This window comes from Bactrocera tryoni, chromosome 1 (assembly GCF_016617805.1).
Source record: "Bactrocera tryoni isolate S06 chromosome 1, CSIRO_BtryS06_freeze2, whole genome shotgun sequence".
NCBI classification, from domain to species: domain Eukaryota; kingdom Metazoa; phylum Arthropoda; class Insecta; order Diptera; family Tephritidae; genus Bactrocera; species Bactrocera tryoni.
Window position 1 is genome coordinate 15,087,196 of NC_052499.1, and position 23,110 is coordinate 15,110,305.

At 36.9% G+C, this 23,110-nt stretch overlaps 1 protein-coding gene across 5 annotated transcripts in view; it reads right to left on the reverse strand.

Annotated features, from left to right (window-relative positions):
• The window catches only part of LOC120782587 (PH and SEC7 domain-containing protein), a 60,568-nt gene that overhangs the window by 11,824 nt on the left and 25,634 nt on the right, over window positions 1-23,110 (reverse strand). For 4 of the 5 annotated variants that reach the window (XM_040114935.1, XM_040114938.1, XM_040114937.1 and 1 more), the window contains exons 2-5: window positions 5,292-5,358; window positions 4,611-4,664; window positions 3,712-4,535; window positions 2,329-3,639 (exon numbers count right to left, since the gene is read on the reverse strand). In XM_040114935.1, the coding sequence (XP_039970869.1) occupies window positions 2,329-3,639; window positions 3,712-4,535; window positions 4,611-4,664; window positions 5,292-5,358 (2,256 nt within the window). Of the gene's footprint in view, window positions 1-524; window positions 1,173-2,328; window positions 3,640-3,711; window positions 4,536-4,610; window positions 4,665-5,291; window positions 5,359-23,110 lie in introns of all 5 variants that reach the window. The other variant, XM_040114939.1, reaches the window with a different exon arrangement.

Here is a 23,110-nt window from a genome sequence, read left to right on the forward strand (position 1 = left end):
CAGAAGAAATTAAGTTCTTTAAAAAATCCTATATCCTGTTTTTTTTGCTTCGAAGAAATTAATAGATTTCTATCTTCAATTGCATACAACAATTTTGCCAGTATTTTAATGTGACATACAAATATAAAAATAAATGAAAAACTGTTCTGTCAAACATATTTTTTTTTTACTATAACGGCGAAAATAAAAAGGGCAACATAAAATCGCTAAATTTCGGCAAAGGAAACAAATTTATTAACTTATCAATACTAGTACTACACATACATATAACGCTCTACATATACATACTATATAAACACTCAAATATTTCAATAAAATTAAATTCATGCGCTTAAGAACAAATAACAACAAATATAACTATAGAATGCGGCAATTTGTTAGGTGAGCAACGATATTTGAAATATTGTAGCATGGTTTTGTTAAGCAAGTCTTAAGCAACTGCCACTACACCTATAGTAATTAATTGAACTTTAGCTATTTTGCACTAAAACTACATTTGTATGTATGTATGCAACACGCTCCACCTTTTTATTAGCATATTCAGCTGTTGAATTGTTTGTGGTTATTGTTGTTATAGCCGTTTTTATTATTGTCATAGTGCATGCAGTTTTTGTAACTGTAGTATTAGTAGTTGTTAGTGTTGTTGCTCCATTAGCATCACGAGCTGTCATATTAGTACTGATCGTATTCAAGTTATTAGTGGCAATATCATTTGTTGTTGGTGTACTAGTATTGAAATTATTACAATTATTATTGTTGTTATTGTTATTATTGTGGCAGCCACTTTCTTCCATTGTTGGAGTTACTGCCGCTGCTGACACATCCAAAACAATTCGTGGGACGCTCATACGCACTTTGCGCCGTCGCCTATTAAAGATATCACGTTGACTGATTAGCGTCGACTCTGGTGAGGATGGTAAGAGTGTTGGCGAGGATGAGGGCGATGAAGAAGCAGTCGCTGATGCGGTTGCTGCAGCTGCTGCCGCATTTAATATAGCTGTTTTTAATGCCGTCGACGATGATGATGATGTTGATGACGATGTGGATGTTGCGGAGGCAGAAACAGATGACGAAGAAGTGGTGAATGGAGAAAATGTGGAAACACGTCTGGTTGCTGTTTTCATTGTTGCTTTGTTTGGGTGTTTCATTAGAGTTATAGTAGTAGTAGATGGCTAGAAGATACATACGCAAAAAACAACAACAAAAGAAAACATAATACCGACACCACAACGTATGAATTGACGTACAAAACACGCAAGGTAGAGGGGTAATGAATTAAAATTGTAACCGTTAGGAGTTTGTAGAACACAAGTGGTTTTGTTTTATGTATGTGTGTATTTTTTTAAATTATTTTTGTTTTTTGTTTGCATAAGGGCATTATTTTTTATTAAAATAAAGGCAATTATATTTAGTAGATAGTGGAAAAGAGGAAAAGAAATAAAAAAGACATAACAATGTTAGAGAGTGGCATAGACAAAGTGTAGAAATATTAGTAGTAGTACTAAAAGTATTAGAACAAGAGTTTTAACAGCAGTTTAACACTTCAACAGCAAGAATTTTAAGTTGTAAAATTTTAACTGTTATTGTAGTTGTTATGAAAAATTAAAAAAAATTAACGCAACGATTACTTATAAACAGAGTATTAATAATAATGAAATTTCCGAATGAATAAAATACTACAAATGAAAAACTTTTGGTGGGTTTTCTTTGCACAAAATCACAAAATTTGTAGGAGTTGCTCGAATGTGATAACAAACTACCAATAAAATAAAAAATAATAATAATAATTTTACAAGCAATGACTTGAACAAACCTATGCAATACGCACAACAGTGAGAATAATGACATAATTTCGCTAACAGACGTTTTTGGTTTACCAACAAGCATTCAGATAAGAAAAACTTTCTAAGTACTATTAAAAATAATAAATTCCAGATTAAAATTAAAAAACTTCATATGAAAAATACGCTTAGAAACTAGATCGTATTTTAATATTAAATATGTATATATATATATATATATAAAATTTAACTCGATAAATAACTTATTTACACAAATTTATTTTTCAGTATTTTTTTTTTCATATTGTTGAGAAATATCCACTTAAATGGTATACATGTTTCTGATTTTTTGGCAAGTTATAAAACACATTTGATAAATTTCGACACTTTCGTATATGCACTATGCCTATTTGTATAAGTAAAAAGTTAAATTGATTCGTTTCGCCTTCCTATAATTATAAACGCCCAATTTACTCCGCGCCATTAATATTTTCCACACACTTATAGCATATTTTTCATTATAATTTACGCCACGCACACAACTTACCTGCGAATCTTCCGAGTCATGCCTCGTATCGAGCAGCGTATTCAGCGAACTATTCACATCCTCATCAATATCGATCGGTATCACTGCAGCCATGCCTTCACGCTGCACCTGCTGCAGGTGATCCTCAGACTTACTGGTACGGAATCCAGCGGAATCACATGTACGTACGACACCATTGTGTCGCCGCACCACAACATCGTGGACAACAACTCCACCACCTACTGCACCCAGACTTGTTGGTTCTGGGCTGGTGGGGACTGAATTCGCCGTGTCCTTGTCAATTAATGGCGTAGACAGCGAAATCGGTGAGGTGGGCACGGAGAATGAAGTTTCATCGGGTGAGGTGTTTATGCCAGTTAAGCCGTCGCTCTTCACCGTCGCCGATGAAGAACTCGAGCCACCTGAACCGCGTTGCTGTTGCCGTTTTTGCTGATGATGATGATGATGGTGATAGCCACCGGCGTAATGTTGGTTCGCACAATCGACTGCATCGCCGATGCCACCTCTGGCGCGCACCACACTTTGTGCATGTTTGTAATGTGCAGCGGCAGCTTTTTGCTTAAGTGCGCGCAAACGTTGTTTCGCCGATGCCGATGTCAGTGAATTTGATGAATAGTCTTCGTCTTCATGTTCGGCACCACAGCCGTCTTCATCTTCGGCATCAAAATCCTCACCTTCGACATCGTCGTCCTCATCGTCGCCATAGTTCGTTACCAGGCATTGACGATCGCTGGCGTCATCATCGCCACACACATCGCCCGCGCCAAGACCACCGCTATTGTACGTTTCTATATTGGTGATGTCATAGTGCGTTTGATCCTCCTCGTTTTCCTCCATGTCAACGACCTCATCATGATCGTAACTGCTGCGCTGTTGATAATGACTGTATTGGTGTCGTCGTGTTGAATAGTGTTGATGTTGCTGATATCGTTGTCTGCGATTATTGTCACCACCTGCCTCTTCGTCGTCACGCTCTAATTCTTCGCACAGTAACAGTGTATCGTCTTTGCGTGGATCGCTGTTAACTACGCCCACACCGCCCGCGCCACCGCCACCACCACTGTTACTGTTGTTGTAGCTGTTATTAATACTATCCAACTGTTGCTGCAGCAAATGATGATGAGGTTGTTGGTGTCTTCGCTTGCCACGATCTTTGTGGTGGTGAGCTGACTCCGAACTGGCCGTGTGAGTGGGCGAGTCCACCGATGATGAGGATGTGGGCGAAGATTCACCAGAAGCACGAGGCGCCAAAGCGCCGTTAGCGCGCGCAGCCACGACCGCACGTTGTGGTGAGTCACGCAAACTGTCGATCTGTAAGGAAATTAGGTTGAGCGCAAATTAAAAACCCGTTAAAAGAAAGATATTTCAACTTTAGCTACACACTTTTTTTGCGTGCCCTGGCAGTAGGTTACTACTTTGAGATGTCCTCGACAGATTCAGTATCAGTTCACCAGTCATCATGTATGCCTCAAAGCGTGGCGCCTTCGCTGGCTGCGGCGGCGCCGAGTTTGGCTCAGCGTCACGCTCCTTCTGCTGCACGGCCGCCTGTTGCTGCTGCTGCTGAGTGAAACGTGTGCTGCCGCCGCTATAACTATTTGAATGCTGTAAATGGGCACCACCACCACTCACACAACCACCGGTCACTGGGGCTGTCGGTGCAATTATTGGCGTGTTACCGTTGGTGGCTGCCGGGCCAGCCTTTGTTGGAATTTGTGATGGTCGCGGTCGCTTATGCTGTGGCGAATGTTGTACGGGTGGCTTTTGTGGCGCTTTCAGTGCCGTTGGAATACGTGATGGACGAGATGTGGGCGATGTACAGGTGGCGCCGCCCGCACCACCACTCGCTGCAGTAGTATTTATATCACCAAATTGTAGCTGTGCTGATGAAGCGGAAGAACTGCGACTGTGATTGCCCTGTGGTTGTTGTTGTTGGCTGGTCAACGCAGGCGTCGGCAGCGAACCCTGACGGTGTGGCAAGTGAGTGGGCGATTTGGCGTAGCGTATCGCAGGCGAAGACGATGAATTGGAATTGCTGTTGTGTGGCGGTTCGTAAGAGTCTTGCAGTGACAACGAGCGGTGGTGAGTTGTGGGAGATCGACAGCTCGTTGCTTTGTAATCATAAATATGCGGAGATGGTTCGATGTCTTCGTAATGGGGATTTTTCGTATTGGCCAGTTGCTCTTTGAGTCGCGCTTTTAGTTTGGGATCTGCGATTTTAAAATTTGTATGTACTTATAAAATTTTTGAATGCAGGCGAGGAAAATTGACAAATGTACACTTACCACGACGCAGCTCTAACGTGACCGAATCATCGGATAGCCTTAAGCACTTGAGAACTATGAGAAAATATAAATAAGGTTAATTTTATTATATTATTTACATAAGAAATATATTTAAACTTTACAATATTATCGAATTTAAATTTAAAATGCTTCAAAAAAAATAAGTTTTCAAATGAAATTTTAAAAAGATATAAGAATACATTTATGTAAAAAAAAATTTAATTGAAAAATCAATCAGTTTGTACATATAGCATATAGTCCTCCGATATGAACAATATATTCCGATATCTTGAACAATCATCCATTCCAAATTTCGTAAAGATATTTTGTCAACTAAAAAAGTTTTCGATACAATAACTTGATGGCGATCGTTTAGTTTATATGATAGTTATATAATATAGTGGTCTGATATCTGGTTTTCCGACAAATGAGCAGCTTCTTGAGGAGAAAAGAATGTGAGCAAAATTTCAGAACGATATCTCAAAAACTGAGGACTACTTGGCGTATATACAGACAGACAGATGAGCTCGTCGCGTTGAACATTTAAGTATTTATATACTTCATACGGTTTCCAACGTTTCCTTATGGGTTTAAAAACATTATAGCAAATTTAATATACTCTATTCAAATTATATGTATATTAAAATTATTTATAGGAAATGTCACCTTACACAGACTCACCTTCTTTCGTTGTATATCGATGAACATCAGTGCCATTTACTTTTAAAATAATATCACCAGCTTCGACCTATAAGTAAAAAAGTAGAATTTCATATATTTAGATAGTGCTAATGAAAGTAATTTAAAAAGTTTTGTTTCAAAAATTATTTATTAATCATAACCTCAAACAAAAAAATAAATAAATACAAAAATATCCTTTTCATTAAGTAATAACATGAAACAATAGCTTTGGGGCAAAATAACAGTAAGAGGTATTATTAGCATGCTAGACACTTTGCTATAATTTTTATAGCACCATGTGGATACATTTTAGGCGCCTATTTGAACGGCACTCCCTCCGCCAACCAACACCATGCGCAAACAATGCCTTTTTGTCACATAAATAAATTATTCAATAATAATACAAAAAAAAACAACAAACTATGAGTAATTGAGTGTCGGCCAATAACTAGGCGGGACGAAATGCGTGGGCTGGAACTACCCTAATCAGGCGATGCGACACGTCAACAGCAACGGCAACGTCCCAGAGATGCGACAATCCTTGAAAATTACTTTTGACACAATTTAATGGCAAACACAATTGAACGAAAGTTTGTGGAAAAAAATTGATGCACACAAAAGATATAAGTATTATTTGGTTGCAAAAAATAAAAACAACAATAAAACTATATTCATTGCGTGCCATAAACATACTATATGTGTAAGAAGAAGGATGGGTTTGATTGGGCGTTGAAATTGAAAATGCTTGTAGGCATCAGTTTCTATTGATTTTCTTCTCCTTTTTTTGGTTCATTTTATTGTTTTTACTTTTTAACTAAAAGTAGAATATGACAATAGTACTTGAGTTCATAGGCACAGATAAAAGAATCTTAAGTCCATATATACATACATATATATATGTACATATGTATGTATGGTTAGCTAAGTGTGAATGCCGAAAAATGAGATTGAAGTGCATCTCTGAGCTGCAGTTTCTCAACTTTTGATGACAGCGAGTGGCAAATTGTGCTCGCTTTGCAAAACCACAACAACGACAAATGAAGATACGCTCCAATTATCAGAAAGTAAGCACAGAATAGTGCGAAAGGTAAAAAAGTAAGAAATTGTGAACTCAAAAAGTTTCAATGGAACACTTTTTGGCCAATATTTTTGAAAAAATTGTGTTATGACTAAAAAAGTTTGACTTTAAAAAGTTGTATATTGTTAAAAAAATTTTAAAAGACAACAACTATGTAGTACATACTACGAGGGTTGCTATATATATTCTGGCCTAGGGCAACACTAAGTGTTGCTAGGTGCAATCTGACATTTCCATTGGAAAGTTTGACATTTTTTACCATAACATCACTCAGTACGTTTTGTCATTTAATCGTGAATTGTTTTATTTACAGGGAATTAAAAAATTCATCTCGGCCAAAAAATGGAATTGACTCGTGAACATTTTCGTGCGATCATTTTTCACAACTTTCGACGTGGATTATATCACGACAAGAGTGCATCGATAAACTAAAATCTTTGTATGGCTATGAAGCACCATTCTATAGCACTGTGAAAAACTGGTACAACGAATTCAATCGTGGCCGACGCTCGCTCAAAGACGAATTCCGTGAAGGTCGTCCAAAAACAGCCGTTGTGCCAGAAAACATCGATGCCGTACGTGAACTGATAATGCAGGACCGTCATGTAACATACCTTTAGATAGAGGCATGCCTATGCATTTCTCCCACCAGCATACATTCGATATTGCATGAACACCTGGCCGCAAAAAAGGTTGAACTTTAGTGATTAAAATACAATATGATAAATAATGATAAAATGAATCTAGTCTGACAACATTAAAAAAGGACGATTTTTGGGAATTAAAAAAAATTTCACAATTGTTTTTAAATTTCATAGGTATATTTGTACTACATATTATAAGAACACACAATAAAATTTTTGAAGAAAAAAGTAAAAATTTTGCGAAATCTCTGAGGTCACTAAAACAGTGACCAACACTGCAGCAGTGATTTCAGCCTTTTACATAGATGAAATCAAAAAAAATTGCTATTTGAGATAAGTTAGTTTAATTTTTGGATTTTTAAAGGTATAGCCTATTGAAATATGAAAAAATCGATGTCCCGTTTGTTTCTCTGTGCTTTATATCGCATTGCCCGATACCCCAGTATTTACCTAGTCTTATGTTTCTATATGGTATTTTAAATTAATAATTGTTTATATTTTGATATTAAAATACATCAAGAAAATTTCTTTTATTTTGCAAAGAAAATATCGCCTTAGACCTCGATGTCTAAGAGCTATTTAATATATAACAAGAAAAAACGTTAACTTCGGTTGCACCGAAGCTAATATACCCTTCAGAGGGGCATTTCTTTTAGTAACTATATGTTCAGTTTATATGGAAGCTATATGGTATAGTAATCCGAACAATTTTTTCGGAGATTATATTATTACCTTAAGCAGTAATCCATGTCAAATTTCGTGAAGATACCACGTCAAATTCGAAAGTTTTCCATACACGCCCTCGATTCCGATCGTTCGGTTTGTATGGCAGCTATATGCTATAGTAAGCCGATGTGAACAATTTCTTCGGAGATTACATTGTTGCCTTACAAAATAATCTATACCAAATTTCGTGAATATATATTTTCAAATGCAAAAGTTTTCCATACAAGAACTTTTTTCCGATCGTTCAGTTTGTATGGCAGCTATATGCTATAGTAAGCCGATCTGAACAATTTTTTCGGATTACATTGTTGCCCTAAAAAATAACCTGTGCCAACTTTTGTGAACATACATTGTCAAATGTGAAAGCTTTCCATACGAGAACTTGATTCCTATCGTTCAGTCTGTATGGCCGTTATATGTTATAGTGGTCCGATATCGGCAGTTCTGACAAATGAGCAGCTTCTTGTAGAGAAAATGACGTTTGCAAAATTTCAAACCGATATCTTAACAAGTAAGGAAGAACTAAGTTCGGGTGTCACCGAACATTTTATACTCTCGCATGGTAAAGTGATAATCGAAATTTCATTATCCGTCGTTTAAATATTTTTCAAATACCGTATTTTTGTAAAGTTTTATTCCGCTATCATCATTGGTTCCTAATGTTTATACTCGTATTATACAGAGAAGGCATCAGATGGAATTCAAAATAGCGTTATATTGGAAGAAGGCATGGTTGTGAACCGATTTCACCCATATTTCGTACATGTCATCAGGGTGTTAAGAAAATACTATATACCGAATTTCATTGAAATCGGTGTAGTAGTTCCTGAGATACGGGTTTTGGTCCATAAGTGGGCGAGGCCACGCCCATTTTCAATTAAAAAAAAAAAGCCTGGGTGCAGCTTCCTTCTGCCATTTCTTCTGTAAAATTTAGTGTTTCTGACGTTTTTTGTTAGTCGGTTAACGCACTTTTAGTGATTTTCAACATAACCTTTGTATGGGAGGTGGGCGTGGTTATTATCCGATTTCTTCCATTTTTGAACTGTATATGGAAATGCCTGAAGAAAACGACTCTATAGAGTTTGGTTGATATAGCTATAGTAGTTTCCGAGATATGTACAAAAAACTTAGAAGGGGGCGGGGCCACGCCCACTTTTCCAAAAACATTGCGACCAAATATGCCCCTCCCTAATGCGATCCTTTGTGCCAAATTTCACTTTAATATCTTTATTTATGGCTTAGTTATGACACTTTATAGGTTTTCGGTTTCCGCCATTTTGTGGGCGTGGCAGTTGGCCGATTTTGCCCATCTTCGAACTTAACCTTCTTATGGAGCCAAAGAACACGTGTACCAAGTTTCATCATGATATCTCAATTTTTACTCAAGTTACAGCTTGCACGGACGGACGGAAGGACAGACGGACGGACGGACAGGCAGACATCCGGATCTCGACTCTACTCGTCACCCTGATCACTTTGGTATATATAACCCTATATCTGACTCTTTTAGTTTTAGGACTTACAAACAACCGTTATGTGAACAAAACTATAATACTCTCCTTAGCAACATTGTTGCGAGAGTATAAAAAGAAAGAGCTAAGTTCGGGTATAACCGATCATTGCATACTCTTGCAACTTGCAAGGATTAAATACAGGGAAGTACCTTCAGATACGTAAGGGGTCTAGGGCGAGTTTTCACCCGACTTTATTCATTCTAAGCACAAAAATGCACCGTTATTAGTAAAACACGTTTTCTCCATTTTATTAATATAACTCACATATTGGCCGATATATGCGGTATAAAGTCACCAGGAAGTTCGAAAATCTTTATATTAGGCTAAGAGAAGTATTAACCCGATTCAGCCCATTTGTAGCACGCAGATATAGTACTATCAGTAAAGGATTCTCTATAAATTTCAATTGTATATGCCATACATTTCCCGATATTTTCGGTAAAAAGTCAAATATAAGTTGTGGGGTCCACATACATATATTGTGTATACACGGGTTTGAACCGTTTTCGTTGAATTTGAACAATTTTTGGCCATAAGGTGGCATACTGCAAAGGCATTATTCGTGCAAAGTTTTATCGCGTTATATTAATTGATTCCGTATTTGTACCCATGAAAGTGAAACAATCAAGTAGAATTTAAAATTGTGTTATATGGAAAGTTGGCGTGGTTTTAATCCGATTTAACTTACATTCATATACACATATCGTGTAGCGATTTGGTTGAAATTGGTCAAGTGGGTCTCGAGATATGTATTTTCAGCTAAAAAATGCCCCTTGCTACTGCGATCCCAAGCAGATCATCAAGATATCTCTATTTTTACTCAAGTTACGGCTTGCACGGACGGATGGATGGACAGACATTTCAACTCGTCTCTTCATCTTGAACATTTATACATATACTCTATATCTATCTCGCGTAATTTTAGGTGACACGTACAACCCTTAGGTGAAAAAACTATTATACTCTATAGCAACATGTTGCAAGAGTATAAAAATATTAATTCCGAAATACTAAAAAATTTAAAAAAGAAAATAGAAAATAATATTTCAGTAAAAAACAAACTTTTACTATTAAAATAACTAAATTATTTTTATTTTTTATTCCGAAAGTCCATTCAGTTAACAATATATAGACAGAGAAACTCAGCGTGCTGCGCCTTATAGTTTTCGTAAAGTTATTAGTACATTTTTCTGAAATTTAAGTATAATTTTTTTCCTTTAGTTCAAGTTTAAACTTTAATAGTAGCTTTAAGCCAAAAATTCGTATTATAGATAAGCATATATTTTCACACACACACACACGCACGGCAAAATGTTATTTGGCCACCTTAATGTGCCTATTACTACTTTATGCAATTTATTTTGTTTATATAGTTTATTTTTTCATTAGTCCCAGCACTATGTTCGCGTTAATTATTCGACGAGCAAGAGTTACACTTTTCCACACTTCAATAAAACAAAGAGAAGAGTAAACAAAAAGTTTCATTTTCGGCGACAATGAACACAAGTGAAACTATCACACAATGCATTTCTCCTGCTCACCTTTTGGCCGCCAACTTTTTATATTATATGTAGCTATTATCGCCACAAAATTGTCTTTTCTCTATTTTATTGCATAAGTTTTCTTCGTTGCAATTAAATTTTTTAATTATTTTACAACTTTTTAATGGTGCACTGAAAATTGCATACTAAAAACTCTTCCAACGAAAGGCGAACACGGAACTGTGACTATTATTTGACCCACGTCGTAATGGGCACGAACGAGCCAGAGCGACCCGCAAACGCAGTGAACGAACAAATGTATAGGATATGTTGGATGACGGGTGGCTGGCTGCTTGGCAGGTTGGATGCAACGACCCAGCTAACGACTAGTCAAACGGCCGACCGGCTGAGGAAACGAATAGCCGAAGGTAAATAACAACAATAACAACAACAGTGTGTGCTGTAGAAAACGAGATTAAGATTTTGAGCGCAAAAATGCAAAACAAAAACAAATAATATATATGTACATATGTATATATATACATTCGTTACACTTACACATTTACATATATATATTATATTATATATTTAAAAAAGGAGACTGTAAGTGTAATGAAACGCCTCATACTCCTCAACTAGGTGGCTACACCCCCAGCTACTTAGTGCTTTTAATGACACCACCTCTACGCTCACTAATTAGGAGAATGTCAGTGAACAAGAGAAATTTCTATTACTCATGTATAAATAATTAAGAACTAATAAATATATTAAATGGTGAAAGATGGTGAATGAGCAAAGCAGTTAAAATATGCATCTACTCAGGCGAAAAGTTAAAAGTATTTACAAAAACAATTCACAAATGTCTTAACGGCATACTTTGGCTTTCCTCAACTTCTTTGCGCCACAGCTCATTGAGTACACAAATTGGCTGTGAAATATGTAAGTATGTTGGAGAAACTTACACCAAAATATGCGAAAGTGTGTAAGGAGGAGGCGGACAATAAAGACGCACGTAAGCTGGCACGTTTAGCTTTAACAAGATTAAGATAAATAATATATGTATATCAAAAATGCAGATGGAGGCAAGTGTGGCGATAACTCTATTGGCAGCAGAGCACAATTTTTGTTTGTGCGGCAAATTAACGAAACTATGCGAAAAACTAATCAAAGCGAAAATAGAAATAAAAATCAAACATTCCAGTATTGATGGCTGGTACTTACTACTCACAGCAATAGTATATGCAAATATTTATTTTCGACAGTTTATTAATATTTAAATAATTTGTAATCTAAGAAGATGTCTTCAACGAAGGATATGTTTATTAAGTGTGTGCAGAAGCGCAACTATAATTATATGCTAAAAAACTTAATTCAACCTGAATCCCCATAGCAAAAAAATCTCAATAGAGAGCGCATAAGCCATAGATTTTCACACAAATACATACATACATACACACATATGATGTTGTCGCTGTGTCGAGTGATTAAATGAATGAAGGTTGCAGCAGAAAACTGCATAACAGAAATAGGTTAGTGTTATTAGTGAGTGTTGCGTTGGTGTAGAATAAATAAGGTTAGTAGAAGAGTTGCCATTAAGCAAGGCAAACTGTTAGAAAATTTGGTATATCATCCAAATTACACCAAAATAGTTTCATTAATTTTTTTCATATACTCACTATAAATTTAACAAATTTATTGTAAAAAACAAGAAAAAGTTCTATCCTTTACAAAAAAAAAGAAGATTTTGATCGGTGAACGGGAAATTTGTAATGCAGCTATATGACCGATAGTAGATTGTATCTTGGCCAATTACCCACTTCAAATTTCGATATCAAAATATCTTGTCCAATAAAAAAGTTGTCCGTACAACGATTTGATTTTGATTGTTGAGTTTGTATGGCAGATACATATGTATGTACATATGTTATATTCGTCCGATAAAGGCGGTTTCGAAAAATGTGTAGCTTCTTGAGGAGAAAAGGACGTGTACCAGAGCGATATCTTAAAATTTATAGCCCCGTTCGTATATTAATTAATTCATAGACATCTATATACATAGATGAACTTTCAACCTCATCATTTATTCAAAATTTAGCAACACAACTCCCTGAATAGAAGATACGTGGCAAAATGGACTCAGCTCGACATTCCGTAGTACTGCGACAGAAGCTGGATAAAACATGAATTGCTAAGAAGTAATGCAGAGCATAATACTGTTCCACAGTACCTGTACCCAGTTTCAGACTAATATCAAAAAGCTCGATACCGAATATCAAGCGACTGGGTGCAGTTCTACAATGAAAAAGTACAGAGTGACGCCATTTTTCGACTAACGAAACATGAATCAACTACTGCGACTTAACTTATTGCCAAAATCCATTACATGCAAAGTCCATTATTCTGCAAACGAGTATAAAATTACCATCAATCAAAGTGAACGGTCGAGATAATTTATTGCAGGGCCAGGCATAAACAATATTGCATACTTTCTTCTGAATGTAAGTCTCGCTAATTATTTACATATTTGCAAATTGATATTATTGATTTTTGAACTACTAATGCACCGTAGTTAGACTTTAATGAGTAATTCATATTAAAAAATAAACTGTGGCAACCCTACCGAGCACCATGTCATAACATAAGTGGGAGAGCGAACTATGAGCGCATGATATTTTGTATCCTCAACGACTTATCAAAACTACTGTGTACATATACATACATATATCCAAGCATGCACGTTCGGCAGGCATTCCGTCTCTGTTTTTTCGCAACACTTAACCACTGCGATGACAAGTTGGAATTGAGTACTCAGTCCTTAATGTGCTCAACTGCATATCCCATGGCGACTCAGCGCGAAAAAGCAGCTGATGAAATTTTGAACGAAATGAAACCACGCCGACACCGCTTGATACGACAAATTCGAACCGAACCCACACATTCATTTGGGAATATCAAGCAGCGCTACAACAACACCACTCTCTACATACTCACAAGTGTGTGCGCATTAACACTTCCACTGTCAAAACCTCAAAGCCCAACCCGGCCCAGTGGGAATTAACGCGATGAGGCTCGAAACAAATTAAAACAACGCATCACTAAGCAATCGCGCACAGAAAGGGGTGTGAGTTGGGAACAAATGCGACCGCGAGTGCCGCACCTATTTTGCACCTACTTCTATGTTTCTTTAAATTTTTGCACCACCTGATTATAACTGCGGCACATGCGGCCACGGCAAAAAACCAGCTGCGGCGACTTCCACAAGCTCGCATGCAACATGAATGTGTTTGAATTGGACTCACTGCCTACGACTAAACTATTGTTGGCAACAAAGCGGAACCAATATTAATACCGAACGGGCGGGCGTGAGGTCAGCCACCAGCCGATTAGGATAAGCGCGAATGCATTTGGCGTTTGCGTGTAGGAAATTGTTTTTTTTTTTCTGATTTGATTTTAATTAAAACTAAATGACGAAGAAAAGAAACAAGAAATTATAAAACAAAAAAAATTTGATGTGCAGAGAAGGCAACATAAAAATAAACAATATGAGAATTAAAATTAAAAGTTGCATTGGTCAGCGGATGTGCATACATGCTCCTTTGTTTAGTAAGAGGAGTGCCGGAGTGCGGAACTTTAATCCGCCAAACCTAACCTACTCCCAACTCAAGTCTCTCCCACGGAACTACCAAAAAGGTATTACTTCGTCGGAGTGACAAGACATTTTACGTCTCCTCTATAGTAGGGACGGACTGACGCCTGTTCTGCTTTAACTGTCTTAATTTAGTCATGATGGTAGTTGCCGCTTCGCGAACAGTTGGTTGGAAAACTGGAATGTATTCTTAGAGTCAGAAGCAGCAACTCAGAACTATATTTATATTGAACTAATAAATGCGATCCAATACAAGGCATTAGTGAATGAATGAGAAATATCTCATAAGTTTCCGTTTGAGCCACCACGAAATAGACGGTACCAGCGCAAGACAATCATTTTACGTATTATTTAAAAAAAAAACCAAAATAGTGTCCGTGTCCGGTCATTGGAACGTTCTCATGTCCGTTTATAGGAATTTGTTTTGTATGGAAATAATAATGAAAACGTTGTGTTCTTAAAAATTGTACAGTTATGGGCTATGAGGACTGTCCGTAATGGGGAATTTTATAGTATACGCAAACTAGTTCACATTTTTGTTATATCGAACTGAAATTTTGTACACGTCAATTTTTTCTCCAGAAGCTGCCAATTGTCGAAAACCATAGATATGGGACCACTATAGCATAGCCAAACAAACTGACTGATCCAAACCAAGTTATTGTTTGGAAAACTTTTAATCTGACAATACATACATATATCTTAACGAAATTTGGAATGGTTTATTATCGAAGGCAACGGTATAATCTCCGAAAAAACTATTCAGATCGGACCACTGTAGCATATATCTGCCATATAAACTGATCGGTCAAATTCAAGTTTTTGCATGAAAATTTTTTTAAATGTAAAAGGATTGTAGCCTCTGCGCTGTCAAAGTTAACGTTTTTTCTTGTCTTTCATAGAACAACTATGAACACGTATCAGCGCTTCCGTTGGGATTAAAGTAATATTTCTCTGAAATATATTACACACAGTTCCAATTACAATATTATTCAGGTCAATTAACGGCACAACAACCATATTAATGATTTATAAAATTGTTTTTGTTAATTTTAAATTTATCAAACCACAGATCACAACAAGGGCCTGAGTCACCCACACAACCAACGTCACTTGCGTATATTTATGCATGATGGTGCAGATACAAATTGGACGCACTGTTGGATAAATCAAACTAAATGAGAGTACAACAAATAGAGATGTCCGCTTGATGACTTCCAATGTTTACGTACACACATATGTATATATTTCAGTAAGTAATATAGTGAATGTCACCAAAAACGCAACCATCACATCACCACCATGGGGTATATTTATTGTTTGGGCTGTTGTTGTCGCACTATAAAAGAAAACACATTAATTTAGGCAATGCTTGGCTCAAGGTCGACAAGGGTGTACTGATTCAAATTCATCACTGACCCTTCACAACACGCGCACCAACATTGCGCGCCGTATATAAAGTATAATAACAACAACAACAATAGCAGCAGACACAGAAATCAGCAAAAGTGAGATTTGTCACTCGCTTACACGCTGGCTGGCTGCTTCACTTGGTGGTTCACACGGTTGAATGACAATGAGTGAAAAGAACACCCCCTGCCTAACCAAAACGAAGAAGAAGAAGAAGAAGCACTGAGGGGAGTTCGGGTCAAATGCGGCGTTAATAAGTGTTTGCGTATGTATAGATGAATATATGTAGGTATGTGCATATATATGCACAAGTAAAGCAGAGATTGTGTAGGCCTTTAATTGAAGTGGTTGGAGTGAATTTGTTTTCGAGATCACCTAACACATGTTGTTTATGTGTTTATAAGGAAAAAACCATACAAAAACAAAAAAAAAGTGTACTCATTGCGCAACGGCCTCCTTGGGGCAAGTGACCGCATCGTTTATATAAAAATATTAAAATGAAATCAAATCAAAAATTTATATTTTTTAAGTACTTATTTGTATATGTTTATATGTATGTATGTGTGCAAAAGCACATGAATTATTAATACTAATAAACATAACGAGCAGTATATTTCAATAAAAATGTGTACAAGTCAGTAAAGTGGCGAAAGAGAGCGAACAAATAAGGTGCGCGCACCTTTTAAGTGACGACAGAGCCCGTAAGTGACATAAGTGGGCGGTGGCAAAAATAAAATGAAACAGCTGTTGTGCCGAAAGTGAAAATACATGCATTTGTAAACAACATGAAAAGCGAATTAAGGAAGTGAAAGACATCTTCATTAGTTTAAATATAATTTTTAATAATACATACATATGTGTAAACATATAAATTAATACACCACCCCGTGACCTGTTCGGAAGTTTCCCCCTATTTAAAGAGGGCGCTACAACTTTTAAGCCGCTTCTGAACACTTAAGGAGGGAGCCTGCTTTAGAAGCTTCAAAAAATATTTATTATTTTTTTTTTTGCTTAAATCTCTTTAAAAATAATCTAAGAATATGTCCCCAAAGTTATAGATGGGAATTCGAAATATTTTCGAAGCTAGAAGGGAAATAGTGACGGAGCGTCTAGCAGATACATACATACATAAGTATATAGTATAAGCGCTTGGGCAGAAAGCGAAAACTTTGACGCGATTTCTCGGTTTTTCATTTTTACGATTTTTCTTAATTGGCGGGCAGGATAGAAAAAAAAGTAAACGTCCTATCGAAACGAATCAAAATGCGTTGTATTTGGAATTAAATTCTCTTCTAGGTGAACCTAAAATACCTTAAGAAAGTTAACATTAATCCGGTTTTTAAACGATTTAAAGTAAAAATTTTTTTTAAATGCATTTTTTTTTAATCTGCGAAAAATTGTTGAATTTTTCACTTTTTGTTGAATTTTTGTGGTTCACCTAGGAATTACACTATTGAAAATTAAAAATTTCTTTTGTTTTTTTGTTTCAGATGAAAATTGCGACCTGCATCTTGCCCGCCACACAGAAATTGCACACTCGAGGCGCCTCCGTAAATTTCTTCAAACATGAAGAATATCTAATGTATAATAATAAAAAAAAAATGAGAAGACTCTTCAAATATATAAGAATAAATCCTAAAAGTTTCATTTCAATCAGACATTTCTTTCCTTTCCAAAAAAAATCCTTGAAAATATAGATTTTTTGAAGTCTCTAAAGCAGGCTCCCCCCTTAATGAAATGTGTGTGGTTTACAGGTCCCCAAATGTTTGCCATTCAACGAACTTAAATATGGTGATCGGCAAGCCTCGGCGGTCACATCTTGATGAGGTCAGATATTGAATTAGCGAAGTCGTAAGATTGATGACACTTCTTGAAATTTTATAAAGAATGACGACGATTAAACGACTCTGATTTTTTTGTTATCAAATTTCGATATTTGTGAAATTATTATTTGTAAGATACGCAAAAAGCAAAAATTACTAAGAACTAAAATTAATATTTTAATGCATTATACTCAATGAAGGCAACACTTCTAACGGATTGGCAGATAAATAAAGTTAATTACAAGTTATATTGAATGTACATTTCATAGCGAACAAACTCCACATACATAGTTTCATTTCTTAAAGCCAGGAAAATACTTTAAGGTGTAAAACCAATCATATAGAGTAAAGTCAGCGGGATGTTCGAAAATGCTGATATTAGTTATATACTTGTAGTTGTTAGGGCTAGTTTTCGCTCAAATTTATCTATTTTAGGCACAAAGATACACTGTTATGAGTAAAACACGATGTCTAATTTTCATTGAGATAACTCACATATTGGCCGATATATGCGGTACAAAGTCACCGGATGTTTGAAAACCTTTATATTAAGTATTTGGGGGCTAAGGGAAGTATTGGTCCGGTTCAACCCATTTTTGACATACAGACAAGCCATTATAAGAGAAGGATTATCCCTTAGTTTCAGTTATATATGTATGTATATTGACTGACAATTTCGATCAAAAGTCAACTATAGATACCGGGTTCTAAATAATCGGTACCTAGGGTCTTGAACAGTTTTTTGTTGAATTTAAACAATTTTTGGTCTTAAAGCGTTTGTGTGTGACTAAAGACATTACTCTTGCAAAGTTTTATCCCGTTATATAAATTGCTTCTTGGTTTGAGTACTGGAAACTGAACCAGTCAAGTGGAATTTAAAATTGTGTTATATTGGAAGTAGGCGTGGTTATTGTTCGATTTCGTCCATTTTCCCAATGTGACATAAGAATGTGAATGTAAGAAGAATGCCACGTTCTAAATTTCGTCGAAATCGGTTAGTCGGGTCCCAAGATATGGGATTTCACCAAAAAGTCCAATTTTCACACCGGCTCCAATAAAGCTTTCTCAAACCATCTCGGACATAAAATTTAATGTCACTAGCGTATTTAGTTATTGATTTATCGCGCTTTCAGTACTTTTTAACAGTACCGTTATATGGGGAGTGAGCGGGGTTATCCTCCGATTTCATCCATTTCCACACTGTCGATAATAGTTCTTATACGATTTGTATTCAGCAAATTTGGTTGGTTGTAGCTTAAGTGGTTTAGGAGATATGTACATTAAACTTATTAGAGGTGCCCCTTGGATCGATTTATTGTTCCAAATTACAGCTTTTTATCTTAATTTAGTAGATAGTTATAAGACGTGTTCACATTTGATCCAATAGCATTTCGCTTTCACTATTAATGAGAGAGCCTGGTCCTTCTTTCCATTACATGCAAGGATATTAAAAAAAGTATGGCGTAATCTTATTTTAATAGGCGCCAACAATTTGTTATAGCTTCAGTTGCGACTACAATAAAATATGTAGGCACGTCGTTTTATAACTTGATCCTAATGACCTCAATTCGTGGCTGCATTTATTGAAAATCAATGTTATAGGCGCCAGCAGCGCAAGCCGGCAATTATACACATCTCTATACGTGTGTAATATTAAGTGTGTATGTGTATGTATGTATGTGCATGTGAGTGGCGGCGTTGGAGTTGATGTCTTGGCTGCAACCACCACGTTGAGCAAAATGCACGACAAACAGACACAGAAAGCGACAAGCGAAGAGCAAGCAATGCATAAATAGCTGAGCAATGAGTTCAACCACCTGCAACCAACCACCAGCTTGTGCTTCATATACATATGCTTCATTTACATACACACACGTACATATGAATTTGGCCTAGTCAGCGCATGCATGTGGCAGAGTTCTTGAGCGCTGGCGCCATCGGCAAACCGTTGCTGCGCCTCAGTATCGTCCATTAAGTAGAGAATGCGAATAACTGCGCGTAAGCACCGGCGAAGCGCATTTTGGCTTGACGTTGATGTCTAGTTATTGCAATCATTACAACTACAACAAAAATAAATCAGATGTACTGAAATACTAAGTAAAACTTCTGCAGTGCGGGTGGTGGGCAGCAGCAACAGTCACGCCTGCAGGCGTTGATGAGTGAAAGGAAGTGACCTCCGGGCTAAAAGACGAGTGACAGTGCCAGCAGTCTCGCAATTTCATTATTTATATGCTGTTATAAAAAAAAATGTATGCACAAAGTCAGCAGAAAATGAAAAATGGATATTGTTGCTGTTGTAGGAAAACAAAAGATCGGAAAAAATTTTTGGTATGTGACAACACGAAAATCCAATTCATACTTTATTTACAAACCCAACACTGTTGCATAAAGAATATGTATAATAAATGTTTTTTTATACACTGAACAAGATATAGTACTAATTTTGCCTGGAAGTTTGTAATAGCCAGACGGAAACGTTGGAGACTCTATAACGATATATAGTATGTACTATATATAAATGATCAGCGTGACGAGCTGAGTCCATGTAGCCATGCCCGTTTGTGTGTCTGTATATACGCGAACTAATTCCTCAGATTTTGAGATATCGTTCTGAAACCTTCTTTTCTCCCCAAGAAGTTACTCAATCGTCGATATAGTACGAGTAGCACCAGTATGTAGCCGAACAAAATCAAGTGGATTTTTTTTATCCGATGTAGACATCGGTCGGGAGTCGAATCTTCAGTTAGATGAAAGCCTTTGTAAAAGATTGGCAGTTATGACCAGTAAATTAGAAAAAGTTATATCAGAAAAATATATTCCCTTCCTATATCAAATGATTTAAAATTGTTTTGTAACAAATCTTCAGCTTCTTCTTCTTTACAGGTGTAGAAACCGCTTCCGCGATTAAAACCGGGTTAACATACGCGCGCCAGTCGTTTCTTCTTTTCGCAACGTAGCGCAGCTTGGAAATTCCAGGCGTAGCCAGGTCCTGTTGTTAACTCGGCTATAATCGCGTAAGCGGTGTCTACGCCAATTAAGAAGAAGAAGAGCCAGGTCCTTCTCCACCTGGTCTTTTCAACGGAGTGGAGGTCTTCCACTTTCTCTGCTTCCCCCGGCATTCGTTCCATCGAATGCGATATTCGCCGTGGCCAACGCGCACAGGACCATAAATCTTTCGCAGAACTTTTCTCTAGAAAACTCGCAACGTCGACTCATCAGATGTTGTCATCGTCCATGCCTCTGCACCATATAGCAGGACGGGAATAATGAGTGACTTATAGAGTTTGGCCTTTATTCGTCGAGAGAGGACTTTACTTCTCAATTGCCTACTTAGTCCAAAGTAGCACCTGTTGGCAAGAGTTATTTTGCGTTGGATTTCGAGGCTGACATCGTTGTAGCTGTTAGTGCTGGTTCCAAGATAGACGAAATTATCTACAACTTCGAAGTTATGACTCTCAACAGTGACATGGGACCCTAGTCGCGAGTACGACGACTGTTTGTTTGATGACGTGAGATTTTTCGTCTGGAAGTAGAAATAACGGCGCGGGTGTTCATTACTTTATCGATTCATCACCATCCAACCATTGGCAAAGCGAGATAGGATTTTAAGACCGAATTTCACCGAGGTAAACCACATGAAATATTACTGCATTATCAAATCCGTAGCTACATACCTCCACATTAACGAATATAGAATATATGTATATTGTTTGTTTCTGGCATCAGTACGTTAGTCGACAACCAATCGTTTCATAGTACCCAGAAGCACTTATGTAGCTTTCTAGAAGAAGTTCGACTGCTTCTTATATTCCTGACTTCACTCTTATATTCCTAACCCACAGATTTAGATTCTTCCACTCGATTATTCTCCTCTCTTCAGTTTCCTACAAAAAATACATTACGCAACCAGGTAATCTAGGGTATACTTGAAATTTTATAACATAACGCATTCTGAGTCAGTCTGAAACCGTATTTTTCGCCTTGTTGAGGTTTCATTCTTCGACAAAAGGTAAAATCCGACGTTTACTCATCATAACAACTCAGCAACTCGGCAGCTTGGCATATTGTGCGCTTGTTGTCCTTTCCAATTACTATAATATTGTTGGTAGCTCGTCACACCGAAGGGTATCGACGCCATTCCACCCAACAAACTGACTTTGCGCTTGCAACACCTAACTTTTTCAAATAAACATACTATGTCCTATACAAAAGAAAAGCTTCCACCACCCGTTCATCCTTTTTTGCGTATGTCGCCAGGCGGTGATTGACAGAGTGTGACGGCTGCTGCAAATCCGCCATTTGATGGCTGACTTTAGACGCGTGATCTGCGCTCGTGCACTTCGCTGCGTACGCACCAATGCTTTTTCGCATTTTTTCCGTCAAGTCAACTCACAAAGTAGGTTACAATATTACCATCTAACTTTTTGCCATGCAGTGTTGTTGTCACAACTCTACAAGCCACTCTGCACAAGTCCATGCACACACTAACAATTATTGACGATGGTGAAATATTGGCTTTTGTTTTGCAAAGTTCTTCCGGTTTTGTTGTTATTGTTATCGACAGCATTTTCAAATTGTTAGCTTACTTCTTGAAGCGTTTCTATGAAATTGACTTTTTTAAGTAGTTTGCTACTTATCGACAATTTTCTTATAACACACACCAATACATACAAGCAAATGCATGTTTGTTAATGCATGTAAATATGTATGTGGTATGTATCATACATTGTGGCACACGCCAACAGTTCACAACTGCTCGCTAACTACGGCCAAGCATTAAGTTACACTCTAAGAACTATTGCAATTTGGCCTGAAAGTCTGCCGAGCGCGCATCGTATGTGTGTGTAAGCCTGAGGGTGTGTGAAGTGGTCGCACCAAAGCGAAATGAAATTGCACGCAATCTCTAATGAACGCTTACATACTCTTCTGCATGTGTATGTACATTAGGGTGTGTCATTCTGAGGCAATCTTTTTTTTTCAACTGAAAAACAGGCTAAAAACTTTCGAAAATGTGAAAAAAGTCACTCAAAAGATAAGCTCTTAATATTAATATTAAGAGGTGCCTATTTCAAATTTTCTGTTTTCCATATAAATTAAATGGAAAAAAAATCATTTTTTTTTGTAGTGGTTATTCTCGAATGTCAAGAATCGATTCTTAATCGACTTCGACTACTGAAGATCGATTCCGAAAAATCGATTATTTTACGAGAAAACTCGATTCTCGAGTAGAATCCGAATCGAGTTTACCATCCCAACTGGCAGCCATCGCGTGCACATGTAATAACCTCCACAGAATAACCACCACAAAAAAAATGATGATGACAGAAAATTTGAAATAGGCACCTCTTAATATTAATATTAAGAGCTCATCTTTTGAGTGACTTTTTTTTTACACATTTCGAAAGTTTTGAGCCTGTTTTTCAGTTGAAAAAAAAGGTTGCCTCAAAATGGCACACCCTAATGTACATATTACGTACTGTTGTTGTAATCGCGCTTT